The sequence below is a fragment of the Buteo buteo genome, chromosome 3 (assembly GCF_964188355.1).
Source record: "Buteo buteo chromosome 3, bButBut1.hap1.1, whole genome shotgun sequence".
NCBI classification, from domain to species: Eukaryota; Metazoa; Chordata; class Aves; order Accipitriformes; family Accipitridae; genus Buteo; species Buteo buteo.
Window position 1 is genome coordinate 52,715,270 of NC_134173.1, and position 21,055 is coordinate 52,736,324.

Below are 21,055 nucleotides of genomic sequence, written 5' to 3' on the forward strand. Positions count from 1 at the left end.
CCGGGCTGCCGCCGTGTACGGGGGCGGGCGGGGCTGCGGCGAGGGGGGGGGGCTGCGGCGAAGGGGCGGGGCGAGGCGGGCGGCGACCGTTGCCCCGCCCGCGCGGGAGCCACCGCTCTCAGCGCCGTGAGGGGAGGTAGAGGCGGCCGTGGCCGTGGTCTCGGTCTCGGTCTCGGTCGCGGCGCTCCCGGCCGGCGAGGCCGCAGACCTGCCGCCCCCGCTGCTCCCCAGCCCGGGAGAGGTGCGGGGTCACTCGCGGCGCTGCCGAGCGTACTGGAGCAGGGCAAAGGCTGGGGGACGGAGAGCGGGGAGGCCGGGCGGGCTTTCCCCTCAGCGGTGGTTGCCCGCTGGAGGCAGCGGAGGGAGAGCTGCGGGTCGGCGGCGGGAGCCGGGTGGCCGTCGCGGCACTCGTGGCTGGAGGTTGAGCTTGTGAGCAGGGGGCTGGTGCCCTCGGGCGGTGCCCCTGCTCTCCAGAGACCCAGCCCGGCGTGCATCGCCCTGAATTTGGCTGGGCGCCACTGCCGACCGCTCCAAGCCTTGCTTCTGCTTGGTTTCACAAGATTCAGCTCCGGCTCAGCGCTGACTAAATTCAGTCCTGCTTGAGAAATTTCCTTTGTAGCCTTCCCGCATTTAAAACTAACCCTCTGCGGATGTAAGAAATCGTAGCATCTCACAAGTACATGTAGAACAATTCCTTGTAACTTTTCCACAGCTGCTGAGGTTCTTGTTTAGCATCCAATGCCCCTCTGCAACGGCAACTAAGTTGCATGCGCATTAGGGACACCATGAAGCCGAAGTCAACCCGTGGCAGGGAGAATGATGTGGAATTGATCTTACGCAAGCAGTGTGTGGTTACACAAGTTTTGTGTACAAGTTCTACATCTATAACTGCAAAACTGCGCCATGTGCCTTTAGAGGAAGTCTAGAGAAGGATGCGTAACGTCTCTGAACTGCTGACTGGAGCCTCAGCCACATACCTGCACTTTCCTTAACGGTGATAATTACACCTTATTATCTGCGTCTTGTTCTGGAACAGCTTCTTAATGAAATAAGCTGGTTTGTGTGCACACCAGGAATTAGCGAGTCCCTTTATTATTATTTTTTTTGTTAGCTAAGCTTGCTGCTCTCTCAGCGCTCCACAGTTTCACTTGCACCAGGACTGACAGTCCTCTAGGTTGGACTTTATGTGAAAACATTGCATCAGTTTAAACAAGGCTGTGGTTCAATATATCCATTTTCAGTGGTGAAACTAGTTCAGGAAGTTCCTCTCCCCACACCACATGTTGGGGAGCTGGGCCACAACGCGTAGTTCCGCAACCAGTTTTATCGGCACACCTGAAGAGGTGTTTTGTGGCAGTGCAGGGAGACTCATCGACTGGAATTGCTTCCGAATCCACTGAAAACATGGTACTGCCTCCTCATACTATTTCAACAGATATAGTTAAAATACTGCAAATCCCTTCACAGAAACATTTCAGAATTTGAGAATCAAGGGGCCTCCTTGGCCATGCTGGCAGATTTGCCAACCTTCATTCTTGTCCCGAGTGGGGACCCTCTCTTGTCCTGATGAATAAAGAGATCTAAACTCCTGGAGTTTAATATAATTTTTTTATGTAGAAAACCAAAAATCTTTATATGTATTTTGCTAAAGTAGCTCAATGCCTTACAGCTGCTAGTGACACTTGCCATGGCTTATTTTGGTTATGTTTATGGGCTCTTTGGAGACTTCTACATGAAAGTAGCTTTGCAGATCTACTCCAAACATGGGCATCGTCACGCGTACCATTGTGCTGGAGGAGCGCGGTTCCAGTCAGATGGCTTTTCTCCTGGGACAGCCTGGAACAGTATTGCAACCAGGTCAGCTAGCGCGAGTAGTTTCTGTAACTGGCAGGGGAATTCCAGCCCCTCATTTTTATCTGCAGTGACTCCCTCGCTGCCCATAACAGCTATGGCTCTGGATGTGAGAAGAATCAGCTTTGCAGGATTCAATTCAGACGGCTCTGAGTGTAATGTCATTGATCTCAGCACATGGCTGGGCTTACAAGTCAGTGACATTTCTTTGCTGCAAGGTAAAGGAGCAGTGTTTGAATGTCACACCCAGTTGCATGATTTCAGGGAATGATGTGGGTATTGGTAGAGAGTTATTTATTGACTGATGAAAGTGGAGAAAACAGAATTTGGTTAGCAGCAGCAATTATCTTACAGGGATTTAAAAAACAGTTGGTGGTAACCATTGACACATTCCAACAAAACAATACAGCTCTGCCGATTCTCCCATGAGCACTGATGGGAAAGAGGGATACAGGTGGGAGACCTGGCACGGACCGAAGGTCTGCACGGGAAAGGATAACAGTTGCAGGTGGTATTGGGGTGAATTGAAGACCCTCCTATAGAGGAATAAAGCAGAGTGGGAGACACAGAACTCGCAGGAAAAACCTGGAGACAGTAAGATGCGCAGTGTCACAGGTTTGTTCAAAATAAACTGGGAGGAAGGGGGTCAATGGGTGAGAGGAGGAAACTTCAGGAACGTGGGGGAAGTAAATAAGAGGGCATGTAGGTCTCTTGCCGTGGTCAGGGGGTGGTATTAACACCAGCCCCTTGGCACGAAGGAAGGTGTGAGTAGTTTCAGAAATGTGCTGAAACAGAAAGTGGCATGAAAGGACATGTGGCGGGAAACCAGAACTGATACAAAAAAGACAGAGAAACAGTTACACTGAGATTAGCAAAGGGGCTGGAAATTAGACAGACGGACAGCAGGCGGGAAAGAGAAGGAATATCAGAGGAGAGAAATACAGCTACAAGGTGCTGGGAGGAGCCTTGAGAGGTCGTTGTGCCCCAAAGTGCCCTAGTACATTCCTGTAGGTAACAACACTGATGTCATCTGGACGGTGACACTTCATGCAACGACTATGCTTAACCAGGCCCAGGGATAATGAACAGCCAGGGAGAAGCAACTGGAGTGGGAGTACACAAATGCCAGGAGCCTGGGCAACACAACACAGGAACCTGAACAACTGGTGCATGTTGTCAGACCAGATACTGCTGGCATGAAAGAAAGAGGGTGGAATGGGAACTGTGGCTGGAAAACAGGCATTTTAGGGAATGTGTTACCCAAGAAAGAGAAAAATAAAGGGTAATGGCACTACAATAGCAATTAGCAGCAAGCGGCTTCCAAAATAAATAAAACACAGATTAATCAAGAACCCAAAAGGGTTTTATGGGAATTAAAAATACTTTTAGGGTACAGCTTAACCTATGAAAGGGGTTACTATACGTAATGGCAGCCTGCTGTAGCAATAGGCTGGGGAGTCTGATGCTCCTAGATGGAAAGAGACAAGATGGGACGAGACAATAAGGCATAAGAGGGAAGAAAAAAAGAAATACGTAAGCCAGAACACAACAAATCACAAGTGAAGGAACAGGTATCCATCCAAAAATTGTTCTCACAAAGGCAAGGGCTGCATCTCAAAAGCCAAGCAGGCATTGGGAAGGAAACCATCTAGAATGGATAGTTAAGTTTCACTGAAAGACGACCTGCTAACCAAGCAAGCACTATCTATCTGGCATGCTCCAATGTGAAGTCATTTCAGAAATGTACTTCTGGACTTTTTTACTGAAGTATGAAGGTTTTTTTAAGAACAAGTTGCACTAAACTAAGACCTGAAAGGGAATCTGTGCAAAGAAATCCTCTGTGCCACTGAATCTCTCCACTGCAGGCTAGGCAAAGGTCACAAAGCAAACTCCCTGTGTGAGGACCAACCGTACTCCTCAGATGCTGAGTACAGATCAGCCACCACTGAGGACACACATCCCAGCGCTCTGCTTCACGTATGATTTACTCAACACATCAGAAAGTCAGAAGACAAATGCACAAAGAAAACCAGGCACTCTAACCCTCTGACAAAAGGGGCACGATTAGCCTGGGTGTTTCCTGATGCCGGATTCACATGGCCAATTTCAGCCACTGTTTTTAAAAACTGGAGGAATTAATTTTACCCCTCAAATTGCAGTATAGAATCATAGAACGGTTTGGGTTGGAAGGGACCTTAAAGATCATCTGCTATCAGTGAATGCCATTTTCGAAATCTTATACCAAACAGGGAGAAAATTACGCCAGCCGCCCTCCCTCACGCAAAGGCTATCTGTGGAAGCACATAAACTATCAAGCAGGAATTTGGTGGCAGTCCCTGCAAGGAGAACCACGCTGCACCAGACTGCGGCAGGGCAGGACAAGGGTGCTGGGCACTGTGTGGACTAGTCAGTGGCTGACGGGATCCCCAGCACTTGGGCAGCACATCCTCTCCCTTCCTGCCAAACAGACAAATGTGTACGTGTTAGTAAAAGATGGCACAAGCTGTGAACCGGCACCAGCGCAAGGAATGGCGATGAAGAAGAGCATCACGTGCACCATCGCCTCAGTGAAAATTTAGAGAAGCAGCATCACGATGAAGTTGGAAATACACAACCGGGGTCTTAAAGAACCGGGTGTGCTACAGGATTTCCCTGGGGAAAGTTGGTGTTACTTGTTTACCCTACATTCAGCGACCTTTTCAGTTATTCGTCCTGAAAAAAAACCTCAGGTTTTGAGCAATACGCGTTTAAAACATAAATTTCACGGCGCGACAAAGATCGCCAGAAGCAGGGTTGCTGCCACGAGGACCAAAACCGCCACAGCTCACCGCGGGAAGGCTGCGACCCCCCCCACCGCCCAGCTCCTCGCGCGCGACCAGACCCGCCGTGCCAGGCCGGTGCAGAGGCCGCCACGCCGCTTGCCGGAGCACGGCCGAGGAAGAGGCTCCGCCGCCCCGAGCCCGCCCGGCCCCCTCGGCAGGAGCCCTGCTCCCGGCGGCGCCCGGCCCGCACACCGCCCCCGCGCCCCCTGGCACGGCCGGGCCGCGGCGGCCGAGGGCGGAGACCCGTCGGGGCGGCCGCGGGCGGCGTGGCCGTCTCCCCTCCGCTTCCGTCCAGGCGGAGGTGGCCGCGGGCTGCCCGGCGACGCAGGAGCGGGCACATGTCCCGGCAGGAGCGGGCGGCCCCGCTCCCGCTCCCCTCCGCCGCCCCGTCGGAGAGCAGTCGCACCTTCCCGGGCAGCGCGCCCCCACGGCGGCAGGCGCAGCCCGGCAGGGTCCGGGCCGCCGTCGGCGCGGGTTCGGGCTCCTCGGAGGCCCGGCGCGGCTGCGGGCACGGCTCGCCCGCTGCGCCCCCCCCGCACCCCGCCCGCAGTCCCGGCTCCGCGCCGGGCGCCCCGCCCGCAATCGCAGACCCCCGCCCGCCCCGCGCCTGCCACGTCCCCGCTCGGCGGGGCCAATGGGCGGGCGGCGCCAGGTGTGTGCTACCTGCACCACGTGGGGCGGGGGTGGGCAGGTAGGGCCGCGGCCCCGCGCAGAAAAGCCCGCAGCCATTGCGCGCTTCCCAGGGGTGCAGCCGGCGTGGGAGCGGCCGCCGCCCGCCCCGGGGGAAAGGGGGGGTAGCCTGCGCCTCCCCCGCGCCGGGTCCTCGGGGAGCGAGGCTGCAGGTGGGGGCTCCGCCGCTTGGGTCTCGCTTGGAAGCGCCTCGGGCAGGAAAAGTTTCTGGCCTCTTCTCTCCCCCCTCCCCCCCTGTCTTTCCCCCTTTTGCTCGCTCGCTCTTTTTTTTTTTTTTCTTTTTTCCTCTCCTCCCTCCCCTTTTTATCCTTTCCGCTGGCTCAGTGGCACCATGACGGCGTCTCCCGACTACCTGGTGATCCTCTTCGTGACCACGGCGGGCACCAACGGGGCAAGGCTGGGCTCGGATGAGCGAGAGCTGCTCCAGCTCCTGTGGAAAGTGGTCGACCTGAGGCGTAAGGAGGTATTTTCCCCCGAGCGGGGAGCACCCCGACCTGCTGCTCCCCTTGGCCCCTGCTGTGCTGGGTACAGGCGGGGTGGCCCCAGCGCTGGACTGGCGGTGGGTGCCTCAGGCTGGAGCAGGCTCTGGTGGAGGGCAGGGGCCGGTGCTGCAGGTGGGGACCTCCAGCCCGGGGAGCTGACTCACCCCTCCTCTGCTTTCTCTGGAGCTGGGGCACCTACATGACCTGCTGGTCCGGCCTGACCACCCGGAGCTGACGGCTGAGTGCCAGGAGACCACCCAGGTGGATGTGGAGAGCCTGGCGCTGGCTCCACCGCTGGAGCAGGCATTGAGACAGGTGATGCCCCGTAACTGGCTGCTGGGTGCTGGTCTCCCACGGGGGCTCCCCGGTGGGGTAGAGGCAGTGTTATCATCCATTTATCCCCTCCACCACTGGGGCAGTGGAGCCTGGCACAGGGGCACCACAGACACGTGTGGGCCAGGCAGCCTGGTCTGTGGTGGGCTTTGTGGGCGTTTCTCCCTTGCCTTTTGCTCACTCACATTGGGAGGGACCGAACCCCAAGAGAGGAAGGTCGGGGTCAAGCACCCCCCTACCCTGGTCTTTTGCCGTGCTGGACCCTGAATCTCAGCTGAGAGTGAGCCGTAATCAGTGCTGGAAGAGGCCAAGTTTAGGTGCCTGCTGAAAAGGCTGGGTGGTGGCAGGCCCTGTTAAGGCTTGCGGTGGCTCATCAGTCCTGGGAAGGAGACGGTGCTGAAGGCCCTAGATAAACAGGGAGGTGTGCGTGATTCTCACTGAGGGTAGGGCTGAAAGCCTGTCTCCTTTCCAACATGCTTGAGTGCCCTGTCTGAAAGACTCTTCTGCCCTGGCACTCCCTCAGCTCTCTGCAACCAGCTTTACATCTCCTTGCCTTGTAGTGCTCTTGCAAATGCTCCTAGAAAAGGATTATTTTTTTTCTGTGATGTGGGTGGTCTGCGTGGCCACATCTCATTGGGGGGGGGGGGAAGGGGCAATTTCCTTGTGAAGATAGTTATCATGAAAGTTATGCGCTTAGCTAGTAAGAAATGGATCTACAGAAGTGAAGGACTAGGCTTACACAGAAAGGAACTCCAGCTCCATGTTCCTGCTGCTCAGGATTAACATGTTACCAACTGATGATGCTGCCTAGCGCAGCCACCCTGATCTTTTTTACATGTATGTTTTTTTGTTATTCCTGCTTTCAGTTTAATCAGTCTGTGAGCAATGAGCTGAACATCGGTGTAGGTACTTCCTTTTGTTTCTGTACTGATGGACAGCTGCACATCAGGCAGGTTCTGCACCCCGAAGCTTCCAAAAAGGTATGTAGCTGTAGCTTAAGTTTGACTCTTAGTGTGCTTTATATGATTTCTTGCAAAACTGATCAACTTCTCTTTACTATGAGGGTTCCTCCACACAACCCTAGCACAAACATCACTCGTGTTAATATGCTTACCAGACTAAATAGCCTGTCCATGTGGAAGGCATAGACAATGCCCTGTGCTTATGTAGCCCTGAGGTGCCTTTTTAAGGTAAATCAGGAGAAAGATTTTTCTGGAGTTAAGTGTTTGAGAAAGGAGCAATGCATTGACAGAGTACTTGTAGCTCCTACAGCTGTAGGAGCTACAATGGGTTAACAAGTGGGAATTTAGAAGTGTTGCCAAATAGTTAACCACCTTAATCATAAACTGTCTTTTGAAATTTTACATTCACCTTTAGCTTCGGCAACGTTCAATCCTCGTGTATTCAGCTGATGCTCCGAGGGTGGTGCTTGTATTTGTAAGGAGCTGAACAGTAGTTTGAGGCAGGCTGTGAGTGATGACTAGTCCCATAGTCTAGAGTTTTCTATAACTTCAGAGTTGCCAAATCACTAACAGTGTTATAAGGACCTGCCTACTTTTCATTAGTGATAGGGTTGCAGCAATATGCCAGGTCTTTAGTCCTGAAATAACTGCTTCAATATTAATAACAACTCATTTTGTGGTTTGCTATGAACATGCATTGCTCTGAGCTGTTCTGCTCCTCTCCTTGCAACTGATCTCTGTGCCCATCAGTTTGCTGCTTCATCTTTGAAGGGGTACTGCTGCCAGTCTGTGCTGTTACGAAACTGATACTGGATGAGTTTGGTTTTAATACTTGTTGGTGCTCTAAGTATTTATGCCTTTAAAGGTTTAGAAGAGAAACAGTGAGCCTGATTCATAGTTAAGAGATACTCCCTATATATGTAACTTGTCTTAGGGTATAATGTGAGAAAATGTGGAAAAGCGTTTTTAACAGACTTTCTTCTCACTTGTAATGGGTATGTGTTTTATACAGTTAGTCTTTCCATGCAGCTAAATTACATGGACAAAAGAAGGGACAACTCCTATGATTATATAAGTTTGTCAGGGATAGGCATCCTTTTTCTATATCATCACAGGGTTACTGATAGGAATCAAATCTTCATCAAAATCTTGTGTTGCTCTTTTGTTAAGAATTATTCATTTCAAATCTGCTCTGTGCTGCCTATAGATTAAGTAAACCAGATGCTTATAAGACCTGTAATAGTTCTTTGGTGCATACCCTAATCCTGAGGTGGGGCTGGGGGAATTTCTAAAATCCAGATAGGTAGAAATCAGTAGGCTCTTGAGAATGTTTTTGGGTTTTTTTTTTAAGATGCCCAGTCTGAACCAATCTAGCAGCTCACAGTACTTGGAGAATGAATTGGTATCAACTGTTCCAACTGAATGTCAGTGAAGTACAGAATCTGATCTCTCATCAAGGAAGAAAAATAGCCATGCTAAAACTAGAGCAGGAAGTCTTGGCAACCACACCTGCATTTTCCTAAGTTTGTCTTTAGAGTATCGTTTGCCTAATGCACCTGTCCATATGCTAAGATAAGCTCTAATGTTCTTGAAGCAGAACTTGTTTTAGAGTCTAAACTTTTTTCTTCAGGATCCCTAAATGTGCTTTCACATATCCTGTCATTGTCTTACAATGCCAAGATGCTAACTAGTTGTTAAATCACGGAAACCCCTTACATTTGGTCTAGAGAGGCAGTGCAGGCAACAAACAGCTAAGTGGAATACAAAGTATTGTGTCTGTGGGGAAGCTCTGGGGTGAAAAGCTAACTAAAGGAGTAGGGGGGTTGTGTTGGTTTAAACAGCTTCCCTGCAAGTCTTCTCCATGTAGTATTCTTCCTACCCCCCAAAAGATTAAAAGCATGTGGTAGATGTAGTGGTGGAGTGAAAAGGTTTTTATTGACTTTCAGTGGGCTACATAACTTGATCCTGGCTTCATATGCTGCAATTAAAGCAATTACCGCGCATAGACTCGTAGATTGACAACCTCTGTACCATATCAAACCCTTACCTGCACACAGTTGGGTTTTTTGTTGTTTTTTCTTTTTGGGGGGGTGGGGTGGTGTTTGTTTGTTATGAGGGAATAAATATTTGAAGTGTGACTATTCTCTGAAAACTCAGCCTTGTCTATAAACCAAAACAGTTAAAATTACAATAAAGAATTGATGATAAATGTTGCAATAGCAGGCATTTGCTCTCATATGTATGTATTGGATTTGAGATACTAGTAATAATAGCAAATGTTTCTCCAGTGAAAAAAACACATTTCTCTTTTTAAACCACACAGAGGAAGCTGCTTAAGCAAAAAAGTTTATAAACATATTAATGTGGCTAAGAAGAGCTACATGAGTTTCTCCGTAGCAAAGGCTGTTTGTTTCCTACCCATTATAAGGAAATTGTTAGAAAGTTTGGTATCTAAAGACAAAATAGATTGAACTCACCCTAGCTGACAGTAGTTACTTTGTCCTTTTACAGAATATCTTACTGCCTGAATGCTTCTACTCCTTTTTTGACTTGCGGAAAGAGTTCAAGAAGTGTTGCCCTGGCTCACCTGACCTTAGCAAACTGGATGTGGCGGCCATGACAGAATGTATCCTTTTAACAGTGATGGTGTCTACTGCTGTTACAGCTTTGGCTGAATTTTTAGGACGGAGATGCATGAGTAATGCTTGCAACACATGTTTAGGGGTGATATAACTTTAATGAGTGACTTGGAGCAGTACTGAGCTTTCTCACAAAGATAAAGATAAAAACATATGCATGCTCCCATGGGGAAAATCCTGTATTTCTTCTTGATTTCTGTACATTTTCTTTACTACCTTTATAGTTTTGTCTCTTTAAACTTCACAGTTTAGTGTAACTGGCACATTTGTTCAAATGCTGACACGTATCCTAATGTTAAAGTTGTGAGGTTGCTTGTTGCATCAGTTAGATTTTTATTTTATTTTTAGGCAAGAGTGAATGCTGGGAGACATCTTAATTTTTAGGAGGGGAAACAGTTATTCTTGATGTGAACTTGTAGTGAATCTTTGATTCAAGGGTGAACCAAAGGCAGGGATGCTGTTGGCACATGTGGTATTCAGTCTCGTGGAAGTTGTATATGTTACACCTAGCAAGGTGAGGCTGGGCTGGCAATAAGATGCAGTCAGTAACATGTTTCTATTTCCAGTGACAGGGATGTCTAAAATTACTTTCTGAATAGTTTTAAGTGGTCTCTAAGCTAGTCCTTTCTGGCTCTTTACTAGTCTTAGCTTGGTTTTGTTTGCGTGCCATGTACAATCACCAGAGCCGATACTGGGGCTGTAAATGACTTGGCTGTACCTTCCTCCTTGCTTATCTGGCAGTCTCCCCTCTTGTTGCAGGCTCCAGTCCTTGTATCAAACATACTCTTGGACATGGAAAACACTTGACTTCCCTACTGACCTATTGAAGCAGTGATCACAAAAGCTAGCTAGCAAGGAAGGATAAAAGAATTTGAGAGTACTCTTTTTATATTTTTATTGGGTTTTGTTGTTGATGTTTTTAATAACTTTTTTTTTCTCTGACTAGTTTATTGTGTCCGTAGAATGGTTGCCATTAAGAGCTGGTATTTTTCAGACTCAAAAGTCTGTGGCTTCTGAATTGTTTTGGCCTTTCACTGCAGGACTAGCATCACCTGGGCTTTGTACCTGCGTCTGGGGCCATAAAATATCTATGTATGTGTGGATTTTTTTGTGTTTAACCATAAGGTTGAATACTGGAGGCTGTCTGATGTGCTTTGTCATCTGCAAATTAAGATTAATCTCCCCTAGTGAAGAGGCAGAAATCGCTTCTCCCCCTACTCTGAAGCAAAGCGATATGCTTACTGTAGGAGTGTGAAATTTTTATGTAGAAAAGTGAAATAAATGCTTGTGTTGCATAGTCTAGAAGCTGGATGATGGAGACTTCTTAAAGTTATGGTCCAAAACTTAATACATTGTTTAGGGATGCTTTGATGTGAGATGGAGAAGTTAAAGACAATGAGCTACTTTGGCTGTTTTGGAGAGATGCCTTTGCTTTGTCCTTGTGTGAATGTCTGGTGTAGTCTTGCCACTGTGGAAATAGTCATATGACTGTAGGCACCTGGAGTGTCACTGGGCAGCTAAGGCACAGTGGCAGACTGTGTACTCCCTGCCTGCTGGGAGAGGGGAGCAGACCACCCTGCATTACCCGACTGTCAGGAAGCCCCTAAAGAGTCAGTACCATCTGAGGGTGGTTTTGGCAGTTGCCAACAGTATTTCCTCAAAGTTCTAGAAGCTCGGTTACTCTATCCAAATGCTCTCAGCTTGAGTTTGAATTCTGGATCCGATGAGCTTCTTAAGGTGTATATAAACCTAAATAACTTCATTCTGGTTCTGTATTAATCTTTGTAGTTTGTTGTCTTTTGTAACTGCTGATGCTCTTATTTGTAAACTTGCTATGTTTATGCAATGTGGCTGAAATTAACTGTTTCTGCCCTATATTGCTTGAGGGTGCTGAGGGCAGAGGATGCAGAGACCAAAAAGGTAAAATAATATTTGTTTTCCTTTTATTGACAAATATGATAACTTTCTCCTCACCTTGCTGAAATGTATCAACTTAATCTCCCTAGGGTCAGAAGCTGTGTAAGTTAATTGCACTTGGAGAGTCTGGGCATGCATATAATGCTTGGGATAAAAAAAAAAATTGCTGAAGCAGGTGCTAAGTTTAAAGACTAGTTCTAACAGTTTTGTGCAGAGACTTTGTTTTTCCTTTCATGTAAGCAGGACAGCTACTTTCTTCCTTAGACAGTTATGTAGCAAAGAAAAGAAAATGTCTAAATGAAAAGTAACTTGGATTTGAAGTGGGTATGCTGGGGTGGGGGACAAAAAAATAAAAAAAAAAAAATGGAGTAGGTTGAAATGAAGCTACAGATTAGTGCACAGAATCTGACCAAGCTCTTGTTATTGTTGTAGAAAGTGCAGATCTTCCACCCCATAGCTAAAGGGGCTGCATGAGGGGAATCTTCTATGATTTGTGCTACACAAACTATATTGGGCCAGGTCTGCTGGCGTTTGGTGGGGATAGAAGGTTTTGGTTTAGGAGTAGGGTACTGACTAGATATGCAGAAGACCTGCTTTTACACAGGGGTAGGAGCAGGACTAGAATGATTTGGGTGGGGGCACATCCATTCATGTACTTACATCTCCATTTACCTGTGTGCAAGATGGTTGTGATCAGTGAGAGGAAACGTGTGATAGGAAGGAGTTAGGGGAAAGCTGGGTATTATTGTACAGTCACTTACAGTATTAGGATTATTCAAAGATTTTATTTTGATGACTAACATTTGATTAAACAACAAATTACAGGCAAATGGAATGTACTCTATTGTTCCCAACAGTCAGGGGAGAGCTTCCTACTGCACAGTCATTCAAGATGCATATTCCAGTGTATAACACACTGGGTAGTTGCTGCTTGGCTATGTATTTCTTGCAGACAAGGCAAGCACAATCTTGAAAAAGAGAATAGAGATAGTAAACCAAACAATTGGCTGGGTTTTTCTTCCTTTAGAAAGTACTTTTGGGACTTATTCTCTCAGAAAACTACTTGAAATTCTGTACAGCAATGAAACTATTTCAAATCCAAGCGCTCAGGTGAAAGCTTTCCATTCACCACTTCCCCACCCCCAAGAAATTATAATTTTGATGTACAAACAGCCACTGATTTCTTTTCATTCAAGGTAAGGAAATGTTAAAATTGCCATGAAATTCGAGGGATTGAGGAAGAACTGAGACTAGTTGTAACTGTTATCTCTGAGTGCTACTGCTGCCTGACTTACAGTCTTAAAACAGTTTTTGGTGTAGGAGACAGTCTTCTGGCAGACTTTCTCTAGTCAGTATTGTGTAAGAGTAGTGACAGCAGGACAATTATGAGAAATTTCGAGTAACAAAAAACTTGAGAGAAGCGATCATGTTCCAGCAGAGAAAGGAACTCAGGTCTGTTGAAATCTTTTTTTTTTAAACATGCGTAAGTATACAAAAGGAGGAGGGTTGTTCTTGCACCCTCTGTACCTCCCATACTTGCTGCACTTGATTTGCAAAGCTTGCTGAGCCAGTTTTCACCGCTGTGAGTGCCTTCAGGGTGGAGTGAACAAAGCTTGCATGACTATTCATATTCAGTCTGCAGAAGACTCATCCTTTGCCTTAAGATTGGGTGTGCAGAAGCCATTAAATGGCAAATAGCTCTTGCTTCCTCCAGTGCATGGTTTGCTCCACTCACTTCTGAACTGGGTTTGTGAGGATAACTCCTTACCAGAAGTATCTGCTGGATATTGTCTGTAGAAACACAGGTGTACTTCAGAACAGCCTGCTTAATGTGCTGGATACAATCTGGATACTGCAATACTGAAACTTGGTGGGGTTTGGGTTTTTTTTGACCTGGGTGTGTTGAAAACAAGATGTGGAGCACAGTTATAACCAATAGTACTTAACTCTGGCAATAAAAAACCCATTATTGGGTATTACCTGAGAATCTTGTATATTGCTGTTTGTATTTCCTGTGATACTACCCAGGAACTGGGTAACATCAGCTTACTTTATGCAAAGTAGTACTTAAAGATGTAATCTTCTGTCTGAAGAGACTTAAAAACAGAACAAAGGGGTAAGAGGATCAGTGCAGAATGCAACTGCAATACTAGTTCATGTCATGTCATCTCAGACCTCAGTTCAGTATTTCTTTTGCCATAGTTAAAGTTGAGAGACTGAGAAATGGAAGAGGCAGTGGGAGGGAAGAAGTCTTGGAGGGCACTGGCAGTGGGTGAAGCTGTGGTGATGAATCTGAGGAAGTGATCTAGGAATTTCTTCCATATTATATAGGCAACCCTGATATAGATTATGCCTTCCCTCCCGCCCCCCTTTAACTTGCTGAGTGTTGCAGGAGGTGGTACTGCAGCTGTGCAGCAAGATTAAGAAGTTCCTTGTTTCCCATCCTGCTTTGTTGTTTGGGAGTGTCTTTTGCCTGTTGCTTCATTTAGAATGTGTTCACGCTATTGCATATAGTAGCTTTAGACAACCAGATCTGTCTTCTAACACTTCTTTAAATGTGAACTTGGATTTACCCGCTGCAATCAACTCTTTCCAATTGCCCAGGAGGGGCAACCTTTAAATATCACAAACACATGTGTGGTCTTGTATCCCTTCCCAGAGCAAGGGGTGAGTTTTATAAAGACTATTCCATTAACAGCTTTTTCCCAAGTGTCCATAATTTCTAGTGCCTCTGTTCATAGGAGTCCATCTGTATGTAGTAGGTCTTGTTCTTTAGAATTCAAGTTTTCACTTAACTAATGTTACTATTAACATGCTCCTTACATGTGCAGAAAACTATCAATTTTCTTCTCCAGTCTTGCCTAAAAGCCTTGCTTCTAGCTAATCAGAGGTGAAGGTGTGAGCAATTTCTCACTCCTGCTAATGTTGATGACTTTCTTCTTCCCCTCCCACTGTTTATATTAATCTAGAGTTCCTACGCACAGCTGACTCCCTGTTTCTGAACACCTGGTACCAACTTCTGTTGGGACTAGAGCATTTTTAGGAACTATATCTCCTGTTGATCAATATTTTCAATGAAAATGTTTTCTGAAGAAAATGAACATGGGATGGGGGAGTTGTTTGTTTTTCCTTATGTTATTGCCTTGCTTCAAATTCCCAGCGCCCTCACACTGCTGCATTCCCCTCTCCAGCGGCTGATTGCTTGTGAGGATCTTTGGCTCTGAAAAAAAGGAAATACTGAAATGTCTCTTCAGTTTTGACAGCAGCCTAAAAGCCAAGTGCGTGTGTATGCACATGTGTATGCATGTCCCCTGCTGTAATAGCTATCGAAACTCCTGTCCAATTTCTCTTGACTCTGACAGAGGAAACATAATATTTCCAAAATATTTATAAAAAATGGTCAGGCAAAACCAGGGTTTCAATACTTGTATCTTCAGCAGCTTCTGGTTCCCTGGATGGGCAGCAGAGACTCTGTGAAAGTGCAGTGTGGAGCTGTTGGATGCTTCAGGGGAAAAGGGTGTCAGGAAAAGGAGGAGAAGCACTCTGCTCTGATACATGAGGTGCCCAGAAACATCTGTGTGGTGCTGATTAGGTACTCTGTCTGCAAGGGAGTCTGTGTATTATTTTTTCTTTTCAACCCCCCTTCCCCAGTGGGCAAGGGAGGAGATGAGCTTGAGTGTACAGCTTAGGAAGAGATGCTGCAATGAAGAAGTTTCTTGTCATAAATACTGATAGTCTCTTACATTGTGCTTTGGGGTTGTTGTATGTGGCTCGTTCAGGGTTTTTAGCTTAGTTTTTAAGAAAACCATTTAATGTTCTCACTACTTCACTCCAAAGAAGGTACCAGCAGGGAGGGTAATGGCAATGGCTAGCAAACTGTATTTAGTAAAGGAGTTGGAGGGGATGGGTCACTGGTTGAAGTTTTCTGGGTTTTAAACTATGATAATTCACTTTAAACTTCAAATGCTCCTGTAAGACTAAGCACCATCCTCTCACTTTCCATACGTCAATGCATGCTTAAAACCAACAAAGACTCAAAATCAAATTAGTCTCAAAGTGTATTGTGGTGGCACAGCAGCTTTCCTTTCCTTGCTGTGGAAGAGGAGTTTAATTCAGTTGAAATTATTTTTCATCTTACAGCAAGATAACAGTTAAACTTCAAAAACAATTTAAAAAAAACTGTTTTGTAGGAGTGACTTGCAGTCATCCCACAAATAATAGGAAAGACTTTATTTTGCAGTGAAATTTGTGCTGCCTCTGCTGTTAATGAGATGGTGTGATAAAGCAGGTGTGTGGTGTCTGTTTCTAACAGAAGCTGTTCTTCTGTTCCCTGCCCTTCATATAGGCATCTGCCAACTCAAAATGTGCTCAACTCTAGGTGGAGAAAGCTCTTTTTTTCTTTTAGGAGGAACCTTGCCATCTTGTACTGAGAAGCAACTTTTGAGCAGCAAAATGTAGACTTTTGAGCATTTGAAATGTGTCTAATGTAGTTTTTTTGGGAATGTGGGCAAATAATTGGTGTATTTGTTTTGAGTGTCTTGCATTACTGTACTGACATGCCAGGATAGGTTGTCTTTAAGGAACTCTCTCACTTTTGCTCTAAAGTCTTGATGCAGAGTGATAAGAGAAGTCAAAAAAGCAAGTCCTATTCCCAGATTGCTTTATATTTCACTTATTGTTCTGTTCCTCGTTGGTTTTTTTACCCTACACTCATCAAAGAAGATGTGAGTGGAAAAGACCTCTTTAAAAATTTGCTTTATAATGATGGAGTTGCAAGTAGCCTTATAGTCCTGTAGCGTGGTGTTAGAGAGGGGCAAATATGACATGAAGTGGGAGAGATACCATAGTAAACTCTGTTTAAAGTTGTGTGAACAAGATGTGCAATTTATATCAGACTCCCTTTATGAACATGGGGGTTTTGTCTGGTCATTCTACAGCCTGTCTTTCCAGGACAGAACACTTCCTGCTGTCTGTTGCAGGAGAGCTTATCCTTCCTATCATATTCCAAAATTCTTCAGATCGAAGAAGATGGGGATTGTGGCACTCGGTTTTGTCCCTTGGTTATCTACAATGGTGCACTCTTACCAGATACACTGTTATGCAGAAGCATTTTGAGAAAAACTCAGGCTGTAACTTCTAATAGGCAAGGTTTAGACAAGGTGCCGTTTGTGAATCTTGTCAAAGTGCTGAGTAAGGTATTTATTCTACTTTGGGATTTACTTATTCAGAAAGCATGTGGTATATCCTATTTCTGGAGCTTCTAGTTGATGGTTTGCTTTTCCTTCCCCAGATCTTCCCCTAGAGATTAAAGATGTTAATTAAAGAGGACAGAACTCCAGTCTCTTCTGCATGCAAAAGTGTATCTGTCTGTCAAACATACATAATTCATGAGTATATTATATATACTCATATATGTCCTTATTATGGGGTCTCATGTCCCCAGACACTTTCTGGAGTGACCTCACACTCACACAGGTGGCAGTAGTTAGAGGCCAAGGCAGAACAGCTAATGTATCCCAGCAGGAAAATGTATTAAATTTTCCCCTGAGAAGTGACTTACCATCAAGGATAACATGAAAGCTTGTTGCTCTAGCAGGAAGCCAATTAGAGATTTGTTTGGTGATGATTGACTTAACTCCAGCATAAAGATTTAAATCTTGACAAGAACAGTCCAGCATTTCCCTATGGAGCCTCTCAAGTTAAAGATATGGGGAATGTTATTTTAACACTAATATCTGAACCGTACAGTAAGTGATTGTGATGAATGAGTTTTCTCTGCTTGTTTGTTTGTTTTTCCTGCCTGTCCTGTATGCTGATGAAAAAGAAAATAACTTGTGCTGTATTTCATAGACCACCGATTTTCAGATCCAGAAAGAGTGAACTACAAATTTGAAAGTGGACCTTGGTAAGTATCTTCCCTCTTCTCTCTGTGTGTGGCCCCCCCCCCTTTTTTTTTTTAAAGATACTGTTTAGATAAGCTGTACTTCTCTGTATTGCTAATTTGCAAATAACTGTTGGCAGTATTTTTATTTATCTTGCTGCTGCTGTGGCAATCAATTAGATGCTTTAAGTGGGGAAAGGGAACAGATATTCTATGATCAGATGCAAGCCAGTTATCTTGCTAGGCTTCAGTGTTGCCCGTTAGCTGCTGGTAGTTCTGAGTTCTGCTAATAAGTGCTTATAATGGGTGTTAAGTGTGCTGTGCTATTTACAAAGAATGTAAGCAGTTTTCCAGAAGTAACCCTATTGGTACTAACTCCTACATTCTTCCTGCAATTTGCTTCACAGTTACTGAACACACATCATGGGTTTTTTTATAGGGAAGAAACATTTCCATAAAGATACTGTGCTACCAGTAAATTGCTTAAGCTGTGATGATCGTCTTCCAAAATATGTTTTAAACATAAAGCTTTATCTGCTTTTGATGACTGTTTTGTTGCTTGTATGTTTGGGGTTTTTTTAAATGTAATCATGCTTTTCTATGTATGAATACAGATTTTTCTCAGTGGTTTGCTGGATACTCCCTCTGCAGTTTCACAAGACACTGGTGTTAAACTGACCTTATTTATATTCCCGTCTTGCATGAATACTTACTTCCCCCTTCCAGATTAAGGAACTGTCATAATGGTAGATGATGCCGGCATTTCTGAGCCAAAAGAAGCAAGAAAAGAATGCAACAATATTGGCAGAAAGTATCCAGTGAGAGTAGCTCAGGGGCTATGTTTTAGCATTGTTCTAAGCCTTTTCCCTTTCACTAACAAAATCCTGGGATGAGGTGGAAGATTCCAATCTTATTTGTGATAGTGAGAAGTACAGAATTAGGAGGTGAGGGGCAACAGCTTGGGACAGACACCTGCAGAAAGGCCACCTGAGAAATTAAAAGATGAGTGAGAAACATGACCCTCTTATAACAAGGCATACCACAGCCCTTTTGTACAACAACACTTCATCTGCTTAATCAATCACATAGTCTCTTCTGTGCAAAAACCTGTCCTTGCAATAGCCAGAAAGGCAGCCTTGGGTAGCTGTGAGTGTTTTGTTGTACATGGCACTTTTAACAAGTAAGAGAACAAAAGAGACTGTGGTAATGACCAATTAAACCTGGCTTTCTGTGGCTGAGCTATTCCCATGCTAAGCAGCCAATGTAGCCGGTAGCTATATTAGTCTCTAGTAGCACAGTGATGGCCTGAACAAGCAATGTTAAGGCTAAACTGTGGGCAGGAGTCCTGGGTACTGACTATAACCCTGAACAGATTTGGTCTTGGCTTGTGAATGGCTCTTGCACACTGTCACAGTATAAATAAGCACTAACCTCAGTTACATCTAACTGCTTTGCTTTGGTTTCAACCTAGCTAAGATTAAAACAGCAAGTGCTTGACTCTGTCTGAACAGTGTTACTGGTACAATGGAGCAGGGAGTAAATTGGGAACATGATCAAAGAGATAAGAGCTCAAGGAACAAATGTGGTGAAGGAGGAAAGGGGAGCTGGGAATGGAACAGCTTAACAGAGCAGACATTCCCTGAGGAGAAACATGCATAGTGGCTTTGGATGGTGGTGGCACTTAGCCCTCGCTGCCCTGGCATTGCCATCCAGCAGACACAGAGCAGGGACAGCAGCCTGTCCCTGGAGCACAGGTGACAAGCAGAGAGGGTGGTGTGTGGCGGATGCTACAGGCAGATGTGTCTCCATTACCCCCTCTTTCTGTTCCTGCAGCAGCAAGATGGAACTTGTGGATGACAATGCTGTTATCCGAGCAAGAGGATTGCCATGGCAGTCATCTGACCAGGACATAGCAAGGTTCTTCAAAGGCCTAAATATTGCCAAGTTAGTAGCTAAGAATTTACCTCTACATTTGTAGTCATTCATCTGTGTTGATCATGGAGGTTTATCTCTTTATTTAAATCTTGCAGGGGAGGTGCTGCGCTCTGTCTCAATGCCCAGGGTAGGAGGAATGGGGAGGCTCTCGTGAGGTTTGTAAGTGAAGAGCATAGAGATCTAGCGCTACAAAGGCACAAGCATCACATGGGGAATCGATACATTGAGGTGCGTGACACTGGCTTTGAAATCCTCTTCTCAACAGGAGTGCGAATAGCATGCCAATCGCATGTTTGCTTTTCTTTCCTTAGGTATACAAGGCAACAGGTGAAGACTTCCTTAAAATTGCAGGAGGTAATTTTTAGGGGGTGAGAAGGGAGGGTTTGTTCCATCAGCATCTGTAACTAACTTTTGACTATAAACCACTCCTGTTGGTTGTGGGCTTTCATTTTCTTTCTTTGAACAAGTAGTTGGCTGGTGTGTTGATTGCTGTGTGCTCTGCTAGCAGTAGTCTGAGATGCTCCATAATTTTCTGTCCATCTTTCTCTCCTATGTTCTTGCCATTTTCAAGCAGCCTATCAAATAAGGATTTGATCAGGCAAGGTGATCTTGCATATGAACTTAATTTGTTAGGCCATCTTCTTAACTGAAGGGACCTAAATGTTATTGATTGCTGAAAAACAAAACCAGAGTAGTTTTTCAAAACAATATGACTGCTGTTGCTGTGGAGACTTGCATGTAAAAGCAAACAGATATCACAGTGTAAATAATAAGGGATTTATGGAAATTATTTTCTTCAAATGAAATCTTTGCCTCAAACTAAAGGGGGAGCTTGGGGGGAATGCTTATTTAAGGGTAATATTGAAATATTTGGAGCCTTGAATTGAAAGGCTGCAAAACCTGCTCTACAAACTTTCTTGTGGTTTCTTTTCCTCCCCTTTATGACTGCAAGCATACGGAATTTGAGTTAAGATCCAATAAGCTGTTATGTATCTACAATGCTATCTTAAGGTCCTTGTTGGTTCCTGACAGATTTGTTTGGGGGATTGTAAATGACTAACTGGATGTCTGAGGTTGAGGTTTTAGAGTGGGAGAGGCTATTAGGCTGTCAAATAAATAGCTAATTGATAGGCTTGGTAATAGTTATAATATTCAAAGTAAAGACACTGCACACTGACATTGGGGAAGAATGGTGCATGTCTGGCACAACCAAACATCTTTGCAGGATAAGCTAGCTGTAAGTGAAAGGATCATATTAAGATGTGGAGTTGGTTAGCAGCTAGATTTGGTTAGAGTAGTGTTGCAAGTATAAGCATCAGTGATCTTCTAGACATACTGAAAGTAGAGTTGGCACACTTTGACAGTTTATCAGGGTAGAATGAAATTTCTGAGCTGTTTTCAACATGCCCTTCCACCTTTCTTTCCCAGCACAATGGTCTGGGTACTTGGTTCCTATATATTATGGCTTCAGAGCATGCCAAAGGTATTCATAAGTTAGAAAAGCAAGGTGCATGGTAGCACAGGTACTGCTCACACAAGAGAT

General features: G+C 45.4%; 1 protein-coding gene across 4 annotated transcripts in view; it reads left to right on the forward strand.

The window, feature by feature from the left end:
- Positions 1-5,635: 5,635 nt before the first annotated feature.
- Positions 5,636-21,055, forward strand: part of ESRP1 (epithelial splicing regulatory protein 1) — a 33,646-nt gene continuing 18,226 nt past the window's right edge. The window contains exons 1-9 of one of the 4 annotated variants that reach the window (XM_075023619.1): positions 5,636-5,826; positions 6,032-6,160; positions 7,045-7,158; positions 9,652-9,766; positions 17,345-17,443; positions 17,547-17,601; positions 19,411-19,521; positions 19,608-19,740; positions 19,824-19,866. In XM_075023619.1, coding sequence (XP_074879720.1) covers positions 5,695-5,826; positions 6,032-6,160; positions 7,045-7,158; positions 9,652-9,766; positions 17,345-17,443; positions 17,547-17,601; positions 19,411-19,521; positions 19,608-19,740; positions 19,824-19,866 — 931 coding nt within the window. In that variant the 5' untranslated portion in view covers positions 5,636-5,694. The remainder of the gene's footprint in view (positions 5,827-6,031; positions 6,161-7,044; positions 7,159-9,651; positions 9,767-17,344; positions 17,444-17,546; positions 17,602-19,410; positions 19,522-19,607; positions 19,741-19,823; positions 19,867-21,055) is intronic. The other 3 variants (XM_075023617.1, XM_075023618.1, XM_075023616.1) reach the window with 3 other exon arrangements.